Below are 24,874 nucleotides of genomic sequence, written 5' to 3' on the forward strand. Positions count from 1 at the left end.
TTTTCTAATAATTTTTATTGAAGGAGTTTAGAAAAACAATAAAGTACAAATTTGTACAAGTGAATATCAAGCAGCGGTGTTACATTGAGAAATAGGAAAACCATCTTGTTCCAATCATACCTCAACTAAGTGATATTAAAGTGGTAGTCCTCAACTAAATATGCCCTGAGGGGTAAAATGAAAGTGTACAGAAAGCACAGGAAGCAGTGGATGGGTTAGAACTGTGCATGAGGTAATGCAGAACTACTATACTTATACGGATCTTAAACTATAAAATAGATTCTGTAAAACGGAAAAAAAAAAATTCTGTACCAGACAGAGGAACACAATGCTTCCATACTTAGGCGACCCTGGAAGGGGCCTATGCCAAAGTGTTCATGGGGAATTAGTATGAAAACTAGAACAAAGAAAAGTTAAATGAAGAAAAAAGAAGAAAGAGAAGAGATTTACAGCCGATCACCACATCCCAGACTGCTGGCCCCCATGCCACCCCACCAAGGAGATTGGAGGTATATAATCCAGGGGTTGCAAACTTTATCAAAGCGAAGTTGTTTGTCCTGGAGGATGGTAGCCAATTTTTCATTAATCATGATCCAAGAGATTGTGTGTTTGACTGTGAGGTTAATCACAGGGGATTTTCATGCTTGCGCTATGGTAATTTTAGCTGCTAGAAAAATAAAGAAAGCAAGGGTTCTGAGATGTTTGGGTAACTCACTCGATAGGTCAGAAAATAATGCCATCTTAACATTTTTGAGGATATTCAGCCTGGGAACTAAGCATACCAAATTGAATATTCTGGTCCAGAACCGTTGAACCTTTGGGCAGGTCCACCAAATATGGAACATTATGCCCTCTTGCCCGCACACCCTGCTACAAAGGGGCAAGGCATCAGGGTAAATCTTAGCTAACCGTGCCGGAATAAGATACCATTGGGACAATACTTTATAATTCGCCTTCGCCAGGGAAGTATTGAGGATTCCCTTGTGCACCATGGTCGACCATTGGGACCAAACATCCTCTTCTACAGTTTCCCCCAGGTCTGACTCCCACACTAGTGTGGGAGTCAGACCTGGGGGAAACTGTAGAAGAGGACGTTTGGTCCCAATGGTCGACCATGGTGCACAAGGGAATCCTCAATGCTTCCCTGGTAAGAGAGTTTAGAACCCTGGTCCGCAAACAAAGTGTACAGCTACAAAATGCTGCCACAGGTCCCTGGACCACGCAAACGCCTATTTCTCTTTTGTTCATTGATGGACACAGCTCCAGAATCTTCTTGAATATTGGGTTATGCTGCCCCCTACAGGAGTAGGACAGTAGGCAAGAAAAAAGGTTACCACGCCTATGGGGCACTCCCAGGGGATATACTCCCACTCTCTCCTATAAGCACTCAGTTTTTTGGGATCTCTGGTCCTAGCACTTTTCCTTTTTTAAATTGAATTTTTCTGCTGTGTTTTTTCCCGCCCCTCGTGTGATGCTGCTTTTTGGACGTCCCAATGGTTAAAAAGATTCTGGAGTTCTGTCTGTCAATGAACGAAAGAGAAAATTGGATTTTCTCTATCGCTCATTGACAGACGTAGTCTTCTTGATTCTCAAGAGCTGGGTTATGTTGTCTCCGCAGGAGTAGGACTAGGCAGAATGACAAAACGTTCTGGCTCCACCCTAGGGGGCAGTCCCTGAGGGTATATCCTCCCTCTCTCTGCTACAGGGAATCAGTTTTTTTCTGTCTAGTCAGGAGTAAGGACCTAAGTTCCTTGCTGGGATCTTTTGGTCCTGGCAAGACTTTTTTTTCTTTAAGAAAAAGACATTTTTTAGGTAGTTTTCTCCAGTGTTTTTTTCCTGTGAGATCTTCAAGCAAAAATGCCGGACTGGGCGACACTTGTGGTCACCCCAGCCGGCCTACGAGCGCGTGCAGACCAGGCATTGCGCTTGGTCGGCCGCGACATATTCAAGTAAGTATGCGGGGCTGGGCGACGGGCTGGATGTGAGATCCAGTGGTCACCCCGGTTTCTGCCTAAAAGCGCGTGCAGACCAGTGCGCTGAGTCGGCCGCGACGGAGTCCCAGTAAAGGGACTGACTTTGCGAGTTAAAAGCTCGCTTGGACGCCAGGACCAGAGAGTCGAGGCGTCCACAAACCCCCACCTCGGTGGAGAGGGTATTATGAAGAGAGGGTGCCTGTCGGTTCGGTATGGTGAGTAAAACGTTCCCTTTTTTCCTCATTTATGAGGCAGTATATATTATGGGCCCCTCCATATATGGTCAGTATATATCTGACACTTACAAGTCCCCCTTGTAATACAGCATGTGTTTGTGGGAAGTGGACTTGGTTCAAGAGCTAACACTCTACCCAGCAGACTGTAACATTACAGCAAACATAGGAGGTATAATCCTACCTTATGTGCAGTGTATCTCTGTAGATCCATATGTCACCTCTCAGCAGAGTGCAGGTGGATGTGCTGAGAAGACGATATCGGCGGTCCGCCGCCATTTTGCCGTAGACCGAATGCATGTATGTCCTCAGGTCACGCCGGCCGCCATGTTTTTGGAGTCTTATGTCTCTTCTATGGGGGCGGCCATGTTTTGTGAGCCCAGCTTCCTCGTGGAGGGCTGGGAACGCCGGAAGGCGTACACAGGGGGCGGAGCCACGCCTTCTGCCCGGGAAAAAGCAAACAGCTCCTTCCAGTCTGTGTAAGACAGACGCTGGCTGCAGTTTGTTGGAAACTGCACTGCATCGGTTGGTGAGCCTTGGGGGTCCCTCTCTCTCTTTCTGGGATCGAGAAGCAGGTACTCTGAGGGGCGCTATTGCGCTAGGGGGAGACACACAAAAAAAAAAAAGTTTTTTTTTTTGTTTATTGCTGGCAAAAGTGTCCTGTATTAACATGGACCCTGCCACTCATGTATCTCCTCCGGATCCCCTCGAGGGGTCTGCGGGATCCTCCAGCACCCCATTGACAATTGAATCTTTGTCAGCCATTATGGAAACTTTTGTGTCCCGGGTGGAAGTGGCTTGTCAGGGACAGGGCGCAAGAAAGCGACCCCCGCCTAACCCCTTATTATCTGAAACCTCGGATTCAGACTCTGAGCCTATTTCTGCAGTTGCAGGTACTTCATCTGGTATTGGTGTCTCGGGTCCTGTCTCTTCAGACAGTGAGGAGGATGTTTCGGCATCTGCCATAGCCCGAGAGGAAGCGTTGGTAAACGCACTCATTGTATCTGTTCAAGAGACTTTAAGGTTACAGGGTATTCCATCAGAAATAGCTGAAACTGAGATCCCTTTTGGGACTAAAAAGCGCATCAAAGTGGCAAAGGTTTTTCCATTGCCCAAATGTTTTGGCAATCCAATCGATGAAGAATGGCGTCTGCCAAAACGCACTTTTAATATTTCCAAACGCATTGACAGGCGTTATCCGTTTGAGGAAACCCTTATTAAGAAATGGACAGAACCACCTGTGGTGGATTCACCAATTGCTAGATTGAATAAAGCCACGGTTATTCCTTTAGAAGACGCTCCGTCTTTTAAAGATCCAGTGGATCGCAAGATAGAAGCTATGTCTCGCACCATGTTTTCCTTGATTGGATCAGCTTTCAGGCCAATAATTGCTATTGGTCTGGTTTCGCAGGCTGTAACTGAATGGACCAAGTGGTTACGCCGGGACTTAGAAGAAGTCCCTCAGGCGGTATCAGATTTGTTGGAACAAATGATACAGGGGTTACAGTTTGTATGTGATGCGGCGTTAGACGCCACTCCATTAATGGCGCGAGCATCAGTCTCAGCAGTGGTTCTCAGGCGTACACTGTGGCTAAAAGGTTGGATAGCCGACCAAGGTTCCAAAAAAGCATTGGCTAATATCCCCTTTTCAGGAGAACGTCTATTTGGAGCCAACTTAGATGAGATCATTAAGGATCTCACCGGTGGAAAAAGCACCTTTTTACCGCAAAATTTTAAAGGTAGAGGAACTCGTCAAAGACGAGGGCCTTCTTTTTCTGCTCACAAGAGGTTTTTTCGTCCAGCGGGTGAAAAAACTAAGTCCTCCAAGGTTCCTACAGGAGGCGTCAGGGGTCGTTGGTCGGGCAAGCAAAAGCCCGCCCCCTCCAGACCTGAAGAGAAACCATCCAAAGCCTGAAGGTGCGCCCCCACCCATAACTGGGGTGGGGGGACGTCTTCGCCGGTTCCCGGATCCATGGCTTTCCAGAATCCCGGACAAATGGGTTTGCGAAGTCATAAAGTCAGGGTACAAGATCGAGTTTCGATCTCTCCCACCGGCGCGATTCTTCCCTTCCAATATCCGACTATCTCCGGATCGTCTAGAAGATCTGCGGAGAGCAGTCACAGATCTACTACAACAAGGAGTGGTAGTCCACGTTCCTTGGACAGAACGGTTTCAAGGGTTTTATTCAAACCTGTTTACAATACCCAGGAAAGAGGGCAAAGTGCGTCCAATTCTGGACTTAAGAGCACTCAATTCTTTCGTCAACATAAGAAGATTCAGAATGGAGTCCATTCGCACGGTAGCAGCCTTCCTGCATCCAGGGGATGTCCTAGCGTCCATAGACATCAAGGACGCCTATCTTCACATTCCCATTTTCGCAGGACATCAGCGTTTTCTACGCTTTTCCGTAGAGGAGAACCACTATCAGTTTGTGGCGTTACCTTTCGGTCTCGCCACGGCTCCGCGGGTCTTCACAAAAGTGTTGGCCCCAATGTTGGCACTTCTGCGCCAAAGAGGTATATCGATTCTAGGTTACCTAGACGATCTTCTGCTTCATGCAGAGTCTCCTCAGACCTTGCTACAAAACATAGAAATTACTATGATTTCTTTACAGGAATTCGGGTGGCTGGTGAACCAGCAAAAGTCTTTTCTGGTTCCCACCCAGAGGCTCGAATATCTGGGTCTAATTCTAGACACAGTCAGGACAAGAGTGTTTCTTCCGGTAGGGAAACTTCGAAAGATTCAATCAGCAGTCCAGTTGTTACTGTCCAACAGCTGGTCTTCCCTTCGGACTTGCATGAGGGTTCTGGGGTTGATGGTGGCTTCATTCGAAGCAGTCCCATTTGCCCAGTCCCATACCCGAATTCTTCAGCAAGAGATTCTCCTCAGATGGAATCGGAATCCGGAATCCCTGGACAATCAGATACGATTGAACAAACAGACCAGAGAGTCTCTGGTTTGGTGGCTTCGGTCTCCAATGCTCAGCCAGGGAAAGTCATTTCTGCCAATATATTGGACGATAGTGACCACGGATGCCAGTCTATCCGGATGGGGAGGAATTCTCGGTCAATTATCTGCCCAGGGACTTTGGTCCCCGGAAGAATCCAGATTACCGATAAATGTATTGGAACTGAGAGCGATCAGACTTTGTCTGATTCACTGGACCGAGCAGTTCCAGGGCAGCCCGGTTCGGATCCAGTCGGACAATGCCACGGCCGTGGCTTATGTCAATCACCAGGGGGGCACCAAGAGTGTCCGAGCGGCCAAAGAAGTGGCTTGCATTCTTCGCTGGGCGGAACGATTTGTTCCAGCAATCTCTGCGGTGTTCATTCCGGGGGTGGAGAATTGGCAGGCAGATTATCTCAGCCGTCAGACCCTGGATCAGGGGGAATGGTCCCTCCATCCAGACGTTTTCCACCAGTTGTGCCTACGGTGGGGCACCCCGGATGTGGATCTGTTGGCATCACGATTCAACAGGAAAGTTCAGAGATTCGTGGCTCGCTCCCGCGATCCTCTAGCAGAAACCGCAGACGCACTGATCGCCCCGTGGGGGCAATACCAGCTAATATATGCCTTCCCTCCTCTCGCGTTACTGCCAAGACTTCTTCGCAGGGTAGAGGAGGAAGGAATCCCAGTAATCCTGGTAGCTCCGGACTGGCCTCGTCGAGCTTGGTACGCCGACATGGTCAGACTGGTGGCGGACGTCCCATGGAGACTTCCTCTCAGGGAGGATCTACTGTCTCAGGGACCGATCTTCCATCCTGCTTTACGATCGCTGGCTTTAACGGCCTGGCTATTGAGACCCAGGTGCTGAAGGACAAAGGTTTGTCAGCTTCAGTTATTCCTACTCTAGTTGAAGCAAGGAAAGCGACTTCCAGAAAGATTTATCATCGCACATGGAAGTCCTACATTGCATGGTGTGAACCTTTGGGGTTCCGTCCTCGGTCTTATTCGATTAGTCGAATATTGGCTTTTCTGCAACAAGGGGTTGAGCAGAAACTGGCCTTGAGTACTATCAAGGGTCAGGTCTCAGCATTAGCCATCTTCTTTCAGAAGCCTTTGGCTACTCATTCCTTGGTACGGAATTTCATCCAGGGGGTGCGACATCTGGCTCCGCCAGTGCACGCGCCGTTACCCCCCTGGGATCTTAATTTAGTGTTGTCGGTTCTTCAGAAACCTCCCTTTGAAGATATTAGGGAGATTCCTCTACCCACGTTGTCCCAGAAGGTGGCCTTCTTGGTGGCTATTACTTCTGCACGCAGGGTGTCAGAACTGGCCGCATTATCTTGTCGTTCACCATATCTGGTGGTTCATAGAGATAAGGTGGTTCTTCGTCCGAATCCATCCTTCCTACCAAAAGTAGTTTCAGAATTTCATCTGAATGAAGAAATTGTATTACCTTCCCTGTGTCCTAAGCCCAGTCATCCTCGGGAATTTGCTTTGCACTCCTTGGATGTGGTCCGGGCGATCAGGGTATACTTGAAAACGACAGACTCGTTTCGCAAGACGGATTCACTTTTTGTGATCCCAGATGGACCCAAAAAGGGGTTGCCTGCATCTGCCGCGACCATTTCCAAATGGATCAGACAGACGGTAGTACAGGCTTATTCTATTAAGGGTCGGGAGCCCCCGTTCCCTGTTAAGGCGCACTCCACTCGGGCACTTAGTGCGTCATGGGCCTTTCGCCATCAGGCGTCAGTGGTCCAGGTGTGCAAGGCGGCTACCTGGTCGTCGGTGCATACCTTCTCTAAACATTATAAAGTTGATGTAATGGCATCGTCTGATGCCTCATTTGGCCGCAAGGTTTTGCAGGCCGCAATTTGAGGAGACCAGTGGTCTACCTCGAGGGTTTTTTTCCGTTGGAAAATTTTTTCTTTTAGTCTCATTCTTTCTTTATAATGAGCCTTTAAAACTTCTAGTTTGGCACCGGTTGGGCCTACTAGATTGGATTTGATTTTGTCAATCCCACCCCTCATTTGTGGCACTGCTTCTGGATGTCCCAGCTCTTGAGAATCAAGAAGACTACGTCTGTCAATGAGCGATAGAGAAAAATGGATTTTTGTAAGAACTTACCGTAAAATCCTTTTCTCTTAAGCTCATTGACAGACGTAGTACCCGCCCCTCTATCATTGAGTTGGGTTGGGTTCATTTCTCTGTACTGCTTTAAACAGAACTGATTCCCTGTAGCAGAGAGAGGGAGGATATACCCTCAGGGACTGCCCCCTAGGGTGGAGCCAGAACGTTTTGTCATTCTGCCTAGTCCTACTCCTGCGGAGACAACATAACCCAGCTCTTGAGAATCAAGAAGACTACGTCTGTCAATGAGCTTAAGAGAAAAGGATTTTACGGTAAGTTCTTACAAAAATCCATTTTTTGTCTTATCGTAAAATTCTTTTCTCTGATGTTCATTGACAGACACAGCACCCACCCCTCTATTGAGTTGGGTTGTTTTTTCTTCTGACATTGCTTGCAGCAAAACTGAGTGCCTATAGCAGAGAGTGGGAGTATATCCCCTGAGACTGCCCCATAGGCGTGGTAAAGTTTTTTTTCCTGCCTAGTGTCCTACTCCTGTTGGGGGCAGCATAACCAATGGTCAAGAAGATTCTGGAGCTGTGTTGATCAAGGAACATCAGAGAAAAGAATTTTACGGTAAGACAAAAAAATCAAATTTTTCATAAAAGGTCCTGCTGGAGAAGTCCACCTGATCCAGACACAGCATCTGTGAATTGTGGGTGGTCTGACAAAGGAGGAAGGGGGCATTTGTAAAGTCTCCAGAAAGTAAGAAGGCTTTCTGATACCTTTGTGGTCTATAACAGGGGCTATCCTGTAGAGGCCGTAATTAACCCATCATGTAACTGTTGGAGATTTTTTCCAGGAGGGAATAGTGGGTTTTGAAAAAGGGGGTGTTGCCCGATGAGGGGTTGTGTATAAAACTCCATCAGTAATTGTAAATATATATTAATAAAAGTAAATGTACCCATTTTTGATTACAAACTCATACTTGGGAATCTAGTGGAGATAGATTTGCGTAAGCCAGACGGACTGGTTTTAGGAATCCAGGGTAACACATTCCTTTGAAAGGCCAGCTGGCTATTGACGTGTAAACACATAAAGTGAATACCTTGTTATCTAGTCTGTGTGAATTTGATTTTTCGTATAGCCGGGAGGGAGCCAGTGAATGAACCTTATGGTGGCACCCTGCAATTTCATCTCTGGGTGTTAGACATCCTGGTGCCAATAGACGAGGATGAATAGACTGACATCCCCGCCCTGAGTGGTATCCCTCCATATCAAAAGACTCTCATTAAGATATGCAATGAGGATAAGCCATCTGGGGAGGGGTAGACCACATGTCTCTAGAATAAAGATTGCATATCTTAAGTAGCAATTTCAGAGCTACTCCGCAGTTATGAATAATGGCCCCCACCAACATAGAGGGGTGGTCAGGAAGAGGCGTAATTATGGGAGTAGGAAAGTGTCCAATCCGAGAAGAGATACACCCAGAGGGTGGAATAAGGCGGGGTAGCTGACCCAATCAGAATAGCCCTGTACATGTCTATGAGATAGAGGGGTATATCATGGCCAGGCCAACAGAGAGGAAGTAGGAGCCATTGATCTGAAAAGGGGACCCCATATCATCTTAAACCACTGGTAAATATCAGGGCACCTCCCGTCACTTAAATGTATACATGTGTATTGTCTGTCTTATGATGTATAGCATAATCATTTGAATCCTATGCGATATATATATATATGTTTTCTGACTGTTTTAAACTTTGAATATTTTGTTGTGTGCACCCTAGTTGGATTGTTGTGAAATTACTATAGGCTTTCAACCCTTATACAAATAAATCATTGCTGTTTTAAACGTTTTCATTCATAGTCATAGAACTCTCATTATTAACCCAAATATACTCTGAGATAAAGTAACTCTCACATATATTTTTGGTAACATAATTGGCAACCATGAAGCATTGATCAGTCTGAAAATATTTTGATACAGCAAATACCAAGATTTGTGTAAGATTATTGAGCTGGGTGTAAACTGAGGCAGTTTCCCGGTAATCTGAAGGCCACAACAATTAACATATATTTTTGGTAACAGGGGGGAGAATATATCTTGCACACCATGCCCCAGAGACCTAGGGAATTTGTTTTTGCATCTTTCCACAACCTATTTATTGTAATCATTTAAATTGATTCATGGATTGCCCTGCACATATAGAAGTAGAATCATAAACAATACCCAACATACGTTGACTACCTTTATTTTTCTTGCATCTCAACATACTATTATCAAAGCTTTAAAAAAAAAAAACATACATGAGCTTGTACAATTTTGCAACAGACCGAGCAGATATTTGGTTTAGAAGAAGCTTACACAAAATAAATTGCTCAAAATATACTCCTTGGCGGCATTTTGCCCAACCAAATATTAAGTCTAGTGGTTTTTACATGTTCATGATATGTTCTAGGCAAACCCTTTTTCAACTTTGTCTAGAGTGGAGAAGGGTTAAAAATCTGTAAATTTTTTTTTTTTACTTTGTCCCCACTGGAAAGTATAATACCTTTTTTTTTTTTGTCCTGCTGACCACTGTTGCAGAGAATGAAAGCTTTAGAGTTGTCCCCAGATCAAGAGGTTTACTGAAATCTTCCTGTGGGTACACCTCTAGCAGGGAATTTTTTAAAGTTGAATTTTGCTAATTTTGTTATTTTTCACTTAAGGTAGAGGTTAACCCTAACACTAAAATTTCTAAATCTAGAGGCATCCACCATCTAAGACTAACCTATCTAGCCCTGTAAAGAAGAAATAGGTATACATACCTTTTCTTTTTAAGCCGGTCCAGTCTCCAGCGGCGGAAGCTCTACAGAAGAGACTGCCGAAAACAGCTGGGAATTTAATGGGAAGTTACGTTACCCATATAGTTACTATGGAGCTTCCATTGTTCCATTGTTGCTTCCTCTGCACCTGCCTCCACAGTGAAGCCACAGCTGACAGACCAGACCAGACCAGAGTGGCTTAAAAAAAAAGGTATGTATCGCGATTTCTAGATTTTAGCGTTAGGGTGCATTTCTACTTTAATTTCCTGTTGTGCCTCTGGGGCAGAAATTGAAGCGAAGTTTCCCCAATGGTACAGAAAGCAAGAAATAAACTGGTAGGGTTTTTAACCATTCCCTACTATGTAAAAAGCAAAAAAAAGGCTATATGCACAATTTAATTTTAGAAAATATTTTCAATAAGAATCATCTTAAATGGGAATAATCAGTATTGTCCTGTTGCCTTATGAGTTTATGTGTAATCTCCATTACTGTGGTCTGAGGAGGAGTTATGTATAAATCCCCATCAGTAATTGTAAATATTAATGTAAGTAAATGTACACATTTTTGATTACAAACTCATACTTGGAATATATGGTAGATGTGTAATTTGCGTAAGCCAGATGGACCGGTTTTAGTAATCTATGAATCCAGTGTAACCAGTCCCTTTGAAAGGCCAGTTGGATATTTACATTTAAACACATAAAATTAATCCCTTTCAACTAGTCTGTTTGAATTACGAGCTGTCTGGTAGCCGGGAGGGAGCCTGTTGATATGCTAAATAGTATCATCCTGTAACTACATTTCTGGGAGCCAGACTTCCTAGAGCCAAGGCACCACAGGTAGGAGTAAATTCTCCCTCCAACAGGGAGGAGGGCTTAGCAAGAGGCTGAATTATGCTAACCTAGGGGAGGGGGAAGTTGTTCTATCCTGAACAAGATACGCCCAGAGGAAGGAACAGGGCGGGATAGCTGACCCAATCAGAATAGCCCTATACAAGACTATGCAATATGGTTCTATATTAGCAAAGGTGGAAATAGAGGGACTTCCTGTTTTTGCATGGCAGACCAGGAGGAAACACTAAAGTGAAGGGTAACTATGACGTTTAAGGTATACATGGCTTGTCCTCTTTGTGTCTGTGTTCGTATATGAGTATCATACTCTATATTTGTTCATTTAAACTAGGATTATTTTCCATTCTGTTGTATGTACCATAGTTAGATTGTTGTAAATTAATTTAGGCTTTCAAACTATATACCAATAAATAATTGCTGTTTTAAAGCTTTCATTCATAATCAAAGAACTCTAATTTTTAACCCAAATATTGTCTGAGGTAAATTAAATCTCATATCTTTCGGGTAACAGTCCCCTTCCCTCCACTTCTTCAACAATAAATTAAATATTCGTCAATATCTGCCTTCAGAAGATACGTTTGATCCCACTGTTTGGCATGCCCTTGGTTGGCACTGTGTTTATTGGCTCTAGAATTTGCAGCTGTCATATAGTTAACTGCTTGTAATCGAGATAGCATCTGCTCTTAGCAAGCTTGGTCATGGGATCAGACATTGTTATTGAAAGCAAGTTACTGCGGAGACTGATGAGGAAGGGTATCTGTATTGCTCATTTACTCAAACTCCCATCTTAAAATCCCTTCCTTATAAAAGATAGCCTCCACATTTACTACTGCTGTACTGTAAGGGTGGGCAGCTCAAGTCTCGCCTAGACTCAAAGGCCTTGGGACCAACACCTCTAACTGTCTGAATATGATCCATATTCACTTTAATTACAAAGGCATGCATAGTGAATTGGTTTTTACCATTTTACCCTACAGATATTGGGTTGGTTATGCAAAGCATTGTATTTTATTTGTTTTTATTTCAATTTATTTTTTTTGCATTTTTTGTTTAGAAAGTGCACATATTTTCGTGTAGGACATAAAGTAAACCAAGCTCAAAGTTTGTACATTTTCACGTCTATTTTGTGAGTAGCGTGTGGGTGCTGTGAAAATGATTGCTGCATCCCTGTGTTGTGTTTGTAGTATTTCATGAGTTTGGGTGCAATAGAGAAAAACATAGAATTCTTCTCTTAGAAATTGACCATGTGAAGCTAATTCCTACTTTGATTTTTCTGCTACACTGTATGTATAATTTCCTTGATATGATGTTATAATGTATGCTTGCAGTTCCAATTTTCTACACATATTAAGCTTGCACAGCTTGATTGTAATCATATACCGTTAGTTAGAATTTAACCACACTGCAAAATTATGTACAGTGAATATTCATGCCGTTAGCATATTCATATTTTATGTGTAAAATGAGGAACATTTTGCATCTTAATTTTAAAGTTTTTTAGCTAAGTTGTGCCATATAAAATTTGATCATGATAAAAAAAAAAAAAATATTGTGTTGCACATTGCTAATGAATAGTCAAATTGGACCCATTGAATAGGTTGAATTTAGTTGAGTGGCTAACCCAGATCTGCAAACACTTAGCCATCATTCTGCCAATGTGCTGTATTGACTTTCACCCCCACGATGGGCCCAGTAAGGATTGCTATGTTTTCTATCTCTACTGCCATGTCAATATCCATTGCTCTAGGCACTCATCCTAGTGCTCTATGGTGAATAAAGTCTTAATTTCAACAACTAGCCCTATACCTTACATTATCACAGCAACAAAAAAATAATAAACCCATGTTTGTATTAAGTAACACAAATTTATATGGATTTGCATGAATGTAGAATGGATTTGTTCATAGAGACTATAGTTGCTATATAAATGCTTTTCAGCTGTCCATATTCACGGCTGTTTTCCATGTCAGTTTGAAACGCTGTCATGCTGTGATTTAAAATGTGTAATTACTTTGAGGATTAATCACTGCCCCTTCCAAACTGACCCAGCTTGTGGATTAGTACTTTTAATGATAATGGTCCTTAAGTAAGTGCTTCGTGTTTTTTCCATCTTTGACACTTCAGTTAAACAGCCTCAGATTAGACTTTGGCAAAGGAAGGAGCTCACTGAGGAAGCAGATCCAGTCCAAAAAGTACAATATTTCTCGCCACTGATTATTATTCATATTTTTTTTTTTTTTTTTTTGTTGCTTTAGAAATCTGAGAGAGCACTTGATATATGGCATGCAGGTGAAGATAAATGCAAAAAAAAAATAAAATGGCACACATAAATGCTTTATCATTTGCCGGTAATGGATCCTGTATAGAAATATAGAAGACTTCCAGGGCAGTGGCACCTGGAACTGGGCTGCAAAGCTGCATACAGGGACAAGGGTGTCTACTGTATAGCATTTATAGGCCTGGGTCCTAAAGTACTGTGGACAGCTCTTTGGGTTGTATTTTTTTAAGGCAATTAAGACACAATATATGTAAAAAAAATCTCTTATTTTTCCATTTTAAAAAAATAGAGCTATAAAAACAATTCATGACATTCATTGTATATACAAAAGCCTGTGACAACATGACATAGGTCATGAAGGATGTTGAAATTGCATAGATACTGGTATTCCCCAGCTACTTGTTGCCAGGTTCCATCACTGTTTGAAAATAATCCGAGATGGTTCCCAGTAGGTGGGGGTATACAAAACGTTTCGAACAAATACAAATTAAATATTCAGGGGTTTATAACCACTTTCTGTAACAGAATAAACTGGATTTTGAAACAACATTATTCACGCTATGCAGGACCACTGGATACTAGTCCAAAAGGTTTTGACACCCTACCTGAAAAGGGGAAAAAGGCAACTACTTTAGAGGAATATGGATTTTCAAAAAGAATTGCCCTTATAGAAAAGGCATCAAAGACAAAAATAGATAAAGCGCTAATACATACATAAAAGATGCCGTATATTGCCAATCTTTTGATGAAAAGAAAGGGAATACATTCCTCTGTGTAGTTTCCCCATAGATAGTTACAAATGACCTCTCAAAAAGCTTCACCTGTCTTCACTCAACAGTGTGGATAGGGAAGAGGGCATCAAGTGCGGTCCTCGGCGTCCCAACATATTGCGCATGTGCGTCGTAATGATGCCATGCGTCGTCGCGTCACTTCTGGTCCCCTGGATGACAACATCCGTAGACCAGTGGGGGCCATATTGGAGACTGAAAGACCACCAACACAGAGGATCTCCAGTGCCTAAGAAATGGGATAACATCCTGAGGTCCTCAGTACTCGTACCAGGGTTTTGTAAGTCCCCTAATGGATTTAAGGGGGCCTTGCTGTGCTGGACATAGTCATTAAAATATATAACAGTGACCCACGGAACCACAGGGTCAGACAGAGAGCACCCGAATAGATAACAGCACACATTGTATTACAGATTATTTTATGGAAACAAAACAAAAGCAGCAAAACAAAACAGCCACCAAGATGGCCATAAAATTGCCATCTAAAATTAGATAGCATCAAACACAAAAAATAGATAAAGTGCTAATACTTGCATAAAAGGTGCGTGTATATTGCCAACCTTTTAATGAAAAGAAAGGGAATCCATTCCTCTGTGTAGTTCCCCCAGAGATAGTTACAAAGGAGCTCTCAAAAAGCTCCACCTGTCTTCAACTAACAGTGGGAATAGGGAAGTTGGCGTCAAGTGCAAACCCCAGACGTCCCAACATATTGTGCATGTGCTTCGTTCTATAAGGGCAATGCTTTTTGAAAATCCATATTCCTGTAAAGTAGTTGACTTTTTCCCCTTTTCAGCTAGGGTGTCAAAACCTTTTGGACTAATATGCAGCGGTCTGCATATGGTATTGCAGTGAGAACATGGCGCGCTTTTTGGGTCTTGGGATCACTATAGCTAAGGTCAGCATACAATGTACAGCAATCTCAAGTTAATGTAAATTTATAGTTTTTTGTTTGTTTCTAAATACAGTTTACTCTATGTTACGGAAAGTGGTATAAATCCCTGAAGAAGATTTTATTTGTATTTGTTCGAAACACGTTGTATACTCCCACCTACTGGGAACCAATCTCGGGTTATTTTCAAACAATGATGGAACCTGGCAACAAGTACAGTAGCTGGGGAATACCACTATCTATGCAATTTCAACATCCTTCATGACCTGTGTCATGTTCTCACAGGCTTTTGTATATACAATAAATGTCATGAATTGGTTTAATAGCTCTATTTTTTAAAATGGAAAATATAAATATGAATATATATATTGTTGTTTAATTGCCTTTAAAAATCCCACCCAAAGCCATTTGAGTTTTCTTCAAAAAGAGTACTGTAGACAAGTGCTAAAGCTTGCTAGATGAATGCCGAAGCCTGATAAGTTAAACCTATTTAAAGGCTCGTACACACTATAAGAAAATTGGGCGAGAACTTTTGAACGATTTTCGTATAGTGTGTACACAACTTTCGATAGCTGATTCCTACCTTTTATATGAAAATTCCCGAAGGGACAAACTCCAAAATGTTTCCAGTATGGGAACAGAACAAACTATTTTCGTTTTAATGTGTACCGTTTAAGTTTCATACAAGAAAAATAAGAAAAGAAAGACTACGCATGACCAGAAGCAATAAACAATAATACAAAAATGTTCGTACGAATTTTCGTTCATGGATTATGATTAGCTGTAAAACAACGAGGAAAATCGGACAATCGTTTTCCTGATTTTCTTATAGTGTTTACCCCACTTAACTGTAGGCAGATATATTAAGCACAAAATAATGCAGCTCTGTATCTAAAAAGATGTAATTTAAAGTGTATATAAACCCAAAAACAAAATATTATATTATTACAGCTTACCAATCCTTAGAAGTGGTGACCATATCAGAATTTCTTTTTCAAGATGACATAAAGATTGCTGTTGCGTTCTGGACATTAGTTATGCAGCACCAGCTTATTCTGTAGTGCTCTACATTAAACTATTTACATCAGTCATGCTCAGGTAGACTTTATAATCCGATGTCTTTAACACAGAAATTCATACATTAGTACCGTACTCTATTGTCAGTTTAGGCAGACTTCAGTTAGCTGTATGTTATTGGAAGGTAGGAAGAAAATGTAGCTTGCAGATAAAGCCTTATAAACCCAGAGGATATATATAAAAATGGACTCAAAGAAAATAAAAAATAAAGGCAATGCATTATGTGTTGATAAAAAATATATCGAAACATTATTTAAATACAGCTAGCAATAAGTACCTGAATTTGTTTTTTTATCCTCTTCCTGCAATCCTTTCCACAGCAGTTAGACTGAGAGAGAGAGGTGTTAGTCAATCAGGAGGCTCTGTTGCATTGCACATATATGTCAGTGTAGCACAGAAAAATATTTATATGCTGTAGATAGTTCATGTTGTCTGAATTACTTTGTGCTAGATGTGTTTTGATTGCTTGTCTTTACTGGCTATGGAGCTATGTGCACATTATATAGCTGTTAAAGGGGAAGTCCACCCTAACACTAAAATCTCTACATCCACAGTCATCCACTATGTAAGACTAACCCATCTAGCCCTGTAAAGAAGAAATCACTATACATACCTTTTCTGAAGCCGATCAGTCTGGTCCCATGCTGAGCTGTCAGCGGCGGCTTTGCTGTGGAGGCGTGTGAAGAAGAGGCAGCTGACAACGGAAGCCCCATAGTAAGTCTTAGCGAAACATCACTTCCCATTTATTTCCCAGCCATTGTCGGCTGTCTCTTCTGCAGAACTTCCGCCGCTGAAGACCGAACCGGAGCGGCTTCAAAAAAGGTATGTATACAGATTTCTTCTTTACAGGGCTAGATAGGTTAGTCTTAGATCGTAATTGCCTGTAGATTTAGAGATTTTAGTGTTTGGGTAGACTTCCCCCTTTAATTTATTGTGATTTATATTTAACAGTGTAATCTTATAGCAAGACAAGCACGCTGACGGGGTCGGAGGGGGAGTTGGTGTCTTGCCAGATTGCTTTTACTTGTCTTGTAAAAGAGTGGTTATTTTGATGACTTCTTAAGGCTACAATTACCTCAAGCATGATGACTTCTGTGAACTAGATGCATGCTGTTTTTACAAGGGTCTTGCTGATTTTACTACCTGGCAATGTTGTTTTTGACTCTTTGATCTGTGGTAAATATAACATGTGTTAAGACCAGTGTTGCCAACCCCCCGAAGTGAAATTTACTGATAGGTTGCCAAAATTTACAAACAGCACCTATTTTTTTACTGGCAAAAATCATGAAATTTACTGACAGAGACACATTTTTTACTGACACTACAAAAAAGTACCTAAAATGGTTGTTTTAAGTGCTAAACAGTGCAAATATCAGTACTTAACCACTTGCCGACCAGCCCCGCAGATGTATGGCGACAGGTCGGCTCTCCCAGGCAAAGTCCCGCACATGCACGGCGCTCGCCTGGGAGTAGCTAGGGGGCGAGCGCGCTTCCACCCCCGCTCGTTAGCAGGGAAGCCAGTGCGTGTGACATGGCTCCGGCCACCCGCGATCTTCCCCCGCTGACAGAGAAGGACGGACGGCTGATGTAAACACAGCCGTCTGTCCTTCTTCCTGAGATGATCACAGAGACCATACAATCCTGCTATATAGGATCGCATGTCTCTATGGTCATCTCACAAGCCTAACCCCCCCCCCACAGTTAGAATCACTCCCCTAGGCTTACATTTAACCCCTTGATCACCAATAGTATTAACCCCTTCCCTGCCAATGGCATTATTACAGTAACAGTGCATAATTATAGCACTGATTACTGTAGTAATGTCACTGGTACCCCCAAAAATGTCAGTTAGGGGTCCGATCTGTCTGCCAAAATGTCGCAGTCCCGCAAAAAAAAAAAAACAATAAAAATGACACCTTTCCTGTAGTTAGTAAACACAATAAATTTTGCACAAACCAATCAAAATACGCTTGTTGTGATTTTTTTTTTTTTCAAAAAATATGTAGCAGAAAACAAATTGGCTTAAAATGTTAAAAAATTTAGATTTTTTAAATTTTTTTTGGGAATGTTATATAGCAAAATGTGAAAAAAAATATATATTTTTTTTTTCAAAATTGACGCTCTTTTTTTGTTTATAGCACAAAAAATAAAAATCGCACAGGTGATAAAATAGCACCAAAAGAAAGCTCTACTTGTGGGAAAAAAGGACGTCAATTTTGTTTGGGTACAGCGTCGCATGACTGTGCAATTGTCTGTTAAAATAACGCAGTGCTGAATCGCAAAATAGGGCCTGGTCATTAAGCAGCAAAATCTTCCGGTCTTAAAGTGGTTAAACTGTAAGCTTGTAACTAGTGCTATTAGCAATGTGTTTAAGTTAAACAGACCAAGTCAAAAAACATATTTCTCCATTTTCATGAAGGTCAGATTAATCTAACCCAGCCAGCACAGAGTTCCCCCATATATTCCCCCTTACAGTGCAAGGGAACTCTGACATTAAGCGGAATGCTGCAGATCATGATTTAAGGGGGAACTCTGATGTAAGCAGGGGCTCTGGATGAGCAGAAACCTCCTTATTTCAGAGTCCACTACGTTCCCCTTTAAATCAGAGTTCCCACTTACATCAGGGTCTGCAGCATTGCCCTTTACATCAGAATTCCCTTTTACATCAGGGTCCGCAGAGTTCCACCTAGCACTGTAAGGGGGAATCCTGTAGACTTTGATGTAGAGGGAAATGTCAGGAACTTTGATGTGGGGGGAGGGGGGGGGCTCTGGTGACCAGAGACCACCTTTCGTAGAGTAATTACTCTAAGGTAAGGGGGGATTCCCTGCTATAAGGGGGAAACCTTTATATCAGTGCCCCCTTACATCAGTGACCACCCTCAGACTGGCCTGGCGGCGCTGTCACTGACCTCCTCTCAGGTTCACCGTGCGGGGCTCATTCAAACGACTCCAGCTTGGTGAGTCTAGTTTTTTTCCCCATAGTCTCCTCTCCACAGTCCACACTCTGACTCCTCCCGTGATCCCCATCCCAGCGGCACTCCCACTCTTGACTCCTCTCCAGACCCCCTCAGAGACTGCAGAAATGATAAAAAGGCAAGAGATAGCGGCTGTGGACATGATACAAAAGATGGTTAGAGGCTGCAGATATAATACAACAGATGTTTAGAGGCTGCAAATATGATACAAGAGATGGTTAGAGGCTGCGGATATGATAAAAGAAACAGTTAGAGGTTGCAGATATGATGCAAGAGATGATTAGAGGCTGCAGATATGATATGGGAGGTGGTTAGAGGATGCAGAAATGATACAGGAAGTGGTCAGAGGCTGCAGACATGGTACAGAAGATGGTCAGAGGCTGCGGACATGGTACAGGAGGTGTTCAGAGGCTGCGGACATGGTACAGGAGGTGGTCAGAGGATGCGGAAATGGTACAGGAGGTGGTCAGAGGATGCGGAAATGGTACGGGAGGTGGTCAGAGGATGCGGACATGGTACGGTAGGTGACCAGAGGCTGCGGACATGGTATAGGAGGTGGTCGGAGGCTGCGGACATGGTACAGGAGGTGGTCGGAGGCTGCAGACATGGTACAGGAGGTGGTCAGAGGCTGCCGACATGGTACAGGAGGTGGTCAGAGGCTGCCGACATGGTACAGGAGGTGGTCAGAGGCTGCCGACATGGTACAGGAGGTGGTCAGAGGCTGCCGACATGGTACAGGAGGTGGTCAGAAGCTGCGGACATGGTACAGGAGGTTGTCAGAGGATGTGGACATCATACAGGAGGTGGTCAGAGGCTGCAAGCATTCTACAGGAGGTGGTCAGAGAATGTGGACATGGTACAGGGGGTGGTCAGAGACTGCGGACACCCCCCCCAACAGTAGTGTCCTAATCTGCCCCCCTTCACCCTCCACATCAGTGTCCTCCTCTGCCACTGTTTACATCACCCTCCCACAGCAAAGTCCTCCTCTGCCCACCTACATATACCCCCACAGCACTGTCCTTCTCTGCACCCTGCCTTCAGACCCCACAGCACTGTCCTTCTCTGCCCCCTGACTTCAGCCCCCACCCACAGCACTCTCATCCTCCTCTGCTCCCTTCTCACATGAGTGTCCTCCTGTTCTCTTCTCCTCTGTAGCCGCTGTGACACTATCTTCCATTAAAAAATGGAGCGAATCGGCGGCAGTATGTCACTGCGCATGCGCCGTCTGCCCAGGCGAAAATAGGTGAGTTTCCACGTCAGCCTGCAGCCATCCTTTTTACGGGCGCCGCTGTCGTAGATTAATGGGCGATTGGCAACACTGCTAAAGACTGAAGTTTCATCCTAAACCCACATTTATGCATATGGTTTTTTACTCATTTGTGCCTGTTTACAACTCATCAAATGTACTTCATATATATTTTAAATAAAGGGACTTAAATGTTAGCAGGCTTCACTAGGCTTGTTCATTTTTTTTTATTTCCGATCCATTTGGAGCTGCTGCTGAGCAGCCACCACCTATCTCGGATGCCAGGTTATTTTGTACTTCTATGACCATTATCATTTATGGTCTAAGCTATCTGATAAGAAGCGTATGCGAAGTGTTGGTGATAGGTGGTGGATTTCATCAATCAACGTTACTTATACACTTTTTTGCACTTTAGGAACACTCTTGTTTAATATAGAAAATGGCTTTTTTTTTGTTGACCTAACACTGGATTTTGCACCTATCTTATTATATTACATTGATATGATTCATTTTTTTCAATGATTTTTTTTTTTTTTTTTTGCTCATGATTTATTCACTGCATGTTTTAGTTGTTTTCATACCACATTATTTACCATATGATTATTCATGATTGCACTATTAGGAATTAGCGCCCCTTATTGATCATTTACAGCTGGTATCATAGTTGGTTAAGTGGCTTTTTGTTCTTTTTGCTGAACCTAGCGCAGATTTTTTCCTGTTTTTATATACATATATCATAACATCCATACCTTGCCATACTTGGTTCTAATAACTAGGAATAGTTGCATAGAAAGATTTAAAAGAAATGTAAGCATGCCTCCAGGATTATAACAATTCTAATATTTGTGTTGGGTCTCTCAATGTAGATAAATGAGTGCCACAATCAAATGTCACAAAGCATATTGTAACATAACACACATATCACATAGCTCTTCCCAGTTGTGTGGGTTTCGGTTTAAAGCTTTTGCCTAGTCTAACATGCCTATGTTCCACATCTCTGCAAGCTCCTGAATTGTTAGCTAATCTTTTTACTTTAACTAGCCCTTTTACTTTAAGTAACCATTTTGCCTAAAACAGCTGTTGTCTTTTGCTGTTTGTCTTTTTTAACAGTATACAACATGTGCACTTTGCACCTTTTTGGGAAATGTGGTATGATAATAATATATCCATTTTTGGATTTCTTTAAAGGCCTCAGGAATTTGAAGAGACAAAGAATTTGATTTGTTGTTTGCACTAACCATTTTGATGAAAGTAACTGGTTTAGCTAATCTTATATCTGCTAGAGAAATCAGTATATGTGTTTACAAAAGCAGTGCTATCTGCTGGAAAGCACAATTCATACCTCCCAGCATAGTGTATTAAAAAAAGTGTGAGGTAGGTGCTACTCTGTGAATATATAAACCTGTACTGTTTGAAACGTGTGTACATAAAGTGCTAAAACAAAAGAAGTGTATAGGCCCAATCAAATTCAATAAACAATATTTGAATAATCATATTATGATAAAAATGTGCTCTCGTGCTATAAATAATGTGTGCAACCAAGTGCTGGGACTGTTATTCCCTTAATCACCACTAGAGGGAGTGGCGTGCAAATAGTTTAAATATACAGTAAACCCCCATTCCATCGCGGTTCAGTTTTTGCAGTCCCGGTATATTGCGTTTTTTTTTGTAATGTTATTTTACTATATAAATTGTTAGAAATTAAAGATTTTTGTGTTTTTCATAGCTCTTGCTATGTCTCTCAGTATCTTTTATGTGTTTAAATGAGTTTCTATTGTTTTAAAAGTGTGTTTAAAGACCTTAAAATGCTTTTACACGTACAGTGACAGTAAAAAAAACATGCCTACAATGCATTTTAATTGTTTTTTTCTATTTCGCGGATTTTCACTTTTCGCGGCTGGGTCCGGAACGTAACCCCCGCAATGGAGGGGGGGTTTACTGTATTAGTAGATAAAAATAAAAGATACATTAGAATTGTTATAAATAGCTCTCTTGGTAATGGTGACTTATTATTACGTGATCCTATTAAAGTGCCAATTAGTGCAAGTATATACAAAAATAAAAACTCCCAACAGTCCCAAGTTTTGTGGAACTGTCCCTCCTTTTCAGCTAAATCCTGCAGTCCCACAGACTCCAGGTTTGCGTCCCACTGCACTTCGAGTTCCACTCTGCATTCTAGACTCTGCTCACTAGGTGGAGCTACATTCGTTCACCCAGCGCCCTGGCTTCCTCGAGAGGAGATAGAAGTGAGCCAGTGGCAGTCAGGGAAGGCAGAAGGGGAACTGCAGTCCAAGAGCCAATGTGAGAAAATGAAAGTGGTATCAGATGGCTGTGATGTAAATTGAGCCTCCCGTGGTTCACATTTACCCGCTTGTAAGTACAGGGACAGAATCATAATTGTCTAGGCTCACTACTGAGGGGTTGCAATATGCACCTCCAATGGGGTAAGGAAGCATCAAACCCCTACATAGCTCCATTCAGGTGTTGAGTCACTACTGCACAGAGGTTCAAAAAGTTGGGAGAGGGGAAGGGGGCACAAAGAAAAAAAGGCTTATGCAGTGTGGATCCTATACCTTAGTGTGTATTGAAGTGGCCCTGTCAATATAGAGCCACATTTAAGGAAAGCTGTAAAAAAAGAGGGTATATATTCACCTTTATGGTGGCCGGTGTATTAAAAATGTGCCACTTTGCTGCTCCCAGGCCTCTGCAGATATTCTACATATCCATGTGTGTCCATCACCTGCTCCTACAGCACGCTGTGGTTCTTCATGCCGGCCCTGTGTCCTGTAGTGACATACAAGCTTGCAAGAGGAACAGCTTACGATGGAGGAAGCGGGTATTTGACACACGTTAGTTTGAAATATTTTCAGCTGATAGAAAGGACCAAAAGCAGCAGCACAACCTCACTCCTTCAAACCACACCCATGTGACAGCGCCCGCTATTCACCACAGAACGTGGGTGGCCCTCTTTGTCATGTTCACAAATTGAGAGGTATAAGCAATTTTCAGACCAGAAGAATGAGGAGTGTGGGTCTCCCATAGCCCGTAATTTGTTAGTGATGGGTGCCCTTGTGTGTTTGTATCTGGGTGGGGGAATTTTGTGTTGCATTATTGGCCAGCACACTTCTAAATTTTAGCAAAGTTTACATAGATATACACTATATTACCAAAAGTATTGGGACGCCTGCCTTTACACGCACATGAACTTTAATGGCATCCCAGTCTTAGTCCGTAGGGTTCAATATTGAGTTGGCCCACCCCTTTACGGCTAGAACAGCTTCAACTCTACTGGGAAGGCTGTCTACAAGGTTTAGGAGTGTGTCTATGGGAATGTTTGATTATTCTTCCAGAAGCGCATTTTTTAGGTCAGGCACTGATGTTGGACGAAAAGGCCTGGCTCGCAGTCTCTGCTCAGATTCATATAAGTGTATTAGTGCGCTTTGTTTTAAAAAATCTTTTGCACCCAGTTGAAAAAAAGGGCACAGAACTTAATTTAGGATTTTTATATGTAAAAGGGGTTTTGCTAAAATGCATGGAGCCTCTTCAAGGGCAATATGCTATCCTTGGTTTGCTGTTCATTTTAACTGAGCAATACAGAAATTATTCTGAGCATGAACAGTGTTGTAATTCTTAAACATAATGAATTACTGTATTCATTTTAAAGAATATGCAAACCCAACATTTCATATTCCTGGTATGTGCCTGCTGTACCATGCACTTCTATGAAAAAGTATCCTGCTTTCTTTCTATTGCTTCCTTTGTGTGAATTCTCTGGTGTTCCTGCAAGTCCCTCTGCTTTCCTAATAACAACTGACCACACTAAGTAGGAGAACACATGGTGGTCAGTTATCTAACTATGCTGGGAACTCAGCCTGCTTTCCTCCAATTACTTTTCCTGACACCCCCCCCTTCCCCCTCCCCGCCCCGTCTTTCACTAGGAATGTCAGTGTATTACTGTTTCTCCCCCCCCCCTTTAGCTTATATGCAACTAAGACTAGAGGGAATGTGATCACTTATAAAAAGGGGAAAAAAGGTGTTTATAATGTTTTTTTATATATCTATACACAAATGTTTTGCCTTTTATTTCTATTTTAAACTGAAGGGGTAGTTTTACAAGGTAGGTAAGGGTTTACAATCACTTTAAGGATCCCGGACTTTAGAGCTTCCTAGGTACATATTTAGTAGTTTTCAAGAGTGAGAATTGCTATAACCCATTCCCACCTTCAATCCGTATATAAAGGTTTCCCTGCATGATGCCTTTGCTGAGGAAGTGTTAATCTGTGTCTCACCTTTAACAAGTAGCAGCTTACACTGTAAAAAAAAAAAAAAAAAACATATTTTTCCATTTTTTTGTATATGTCAGTCTGTAAAGAAAATCGGAGTACCTTTTTATGTCCTTAAAACAATAATATATATGGAAAATAGACCATAGACTACTAGCCAAGTGAACTGACATATGGTGACACTGCTAAATCTGGCCTGGACATCTAGGCATCAGTTACCTCTGGTGATGAAAGGGTAAACAATGCTCAGCCTACATGTGTTTTGTCACTTGACTCAAATGCTGCCATTATCTTGCAGATGTCGAAGGCTTTGATTCTGTAGTGTCAGTCGGAGAGAAACTTAGTCACCCTACCGCATCAAGACCCAAATCCAGTGGGAGGCGCCCACCATCACAGTCTCTAACATCGGTAGGTCTAGTGTATGCAATGCAGTTCTGAGGGACGACATTCCTATTCTTG

The 24,874-nt window shown here is 42.4% G+C and overlaps 1 protein-coding gene across 1 annotated transcript in view; it reads left to right on the forward strand.

Annotated features, from left to right (window-relative positions):
* Positions 1-24,874, forward strand: part of SH3KBP1 (SH3 domain containing kinase binding protein 1) — a 568,203-nt gene that overhangs the window by 523,062 nt on the left and 20,267 nt on the right. Inside the window, exon 14 of the mRNA XM_082244592.1 lies at positions 24,714-24,823. Coding sequence (XP_082100718.1) covers positions 24,714-24,823 — 110 coding nt within the window. The remainder of the gene's footprint in view (positions 1-24,713; positions 24,824-24,874) is intronic.

This window comes from Pelophylax lessonae (genome assembly GCF_965119305.1).
Source record: "Pelophylax lessonae genome assembly, chromosome: 2".
In the NCBI taxonomy this organism is placed as follows: Eukaryota; Metazoa; Chordata; class Amphibia; order Anura; family Ranidae; genus Pelophylax; species Pelophylax lessonae.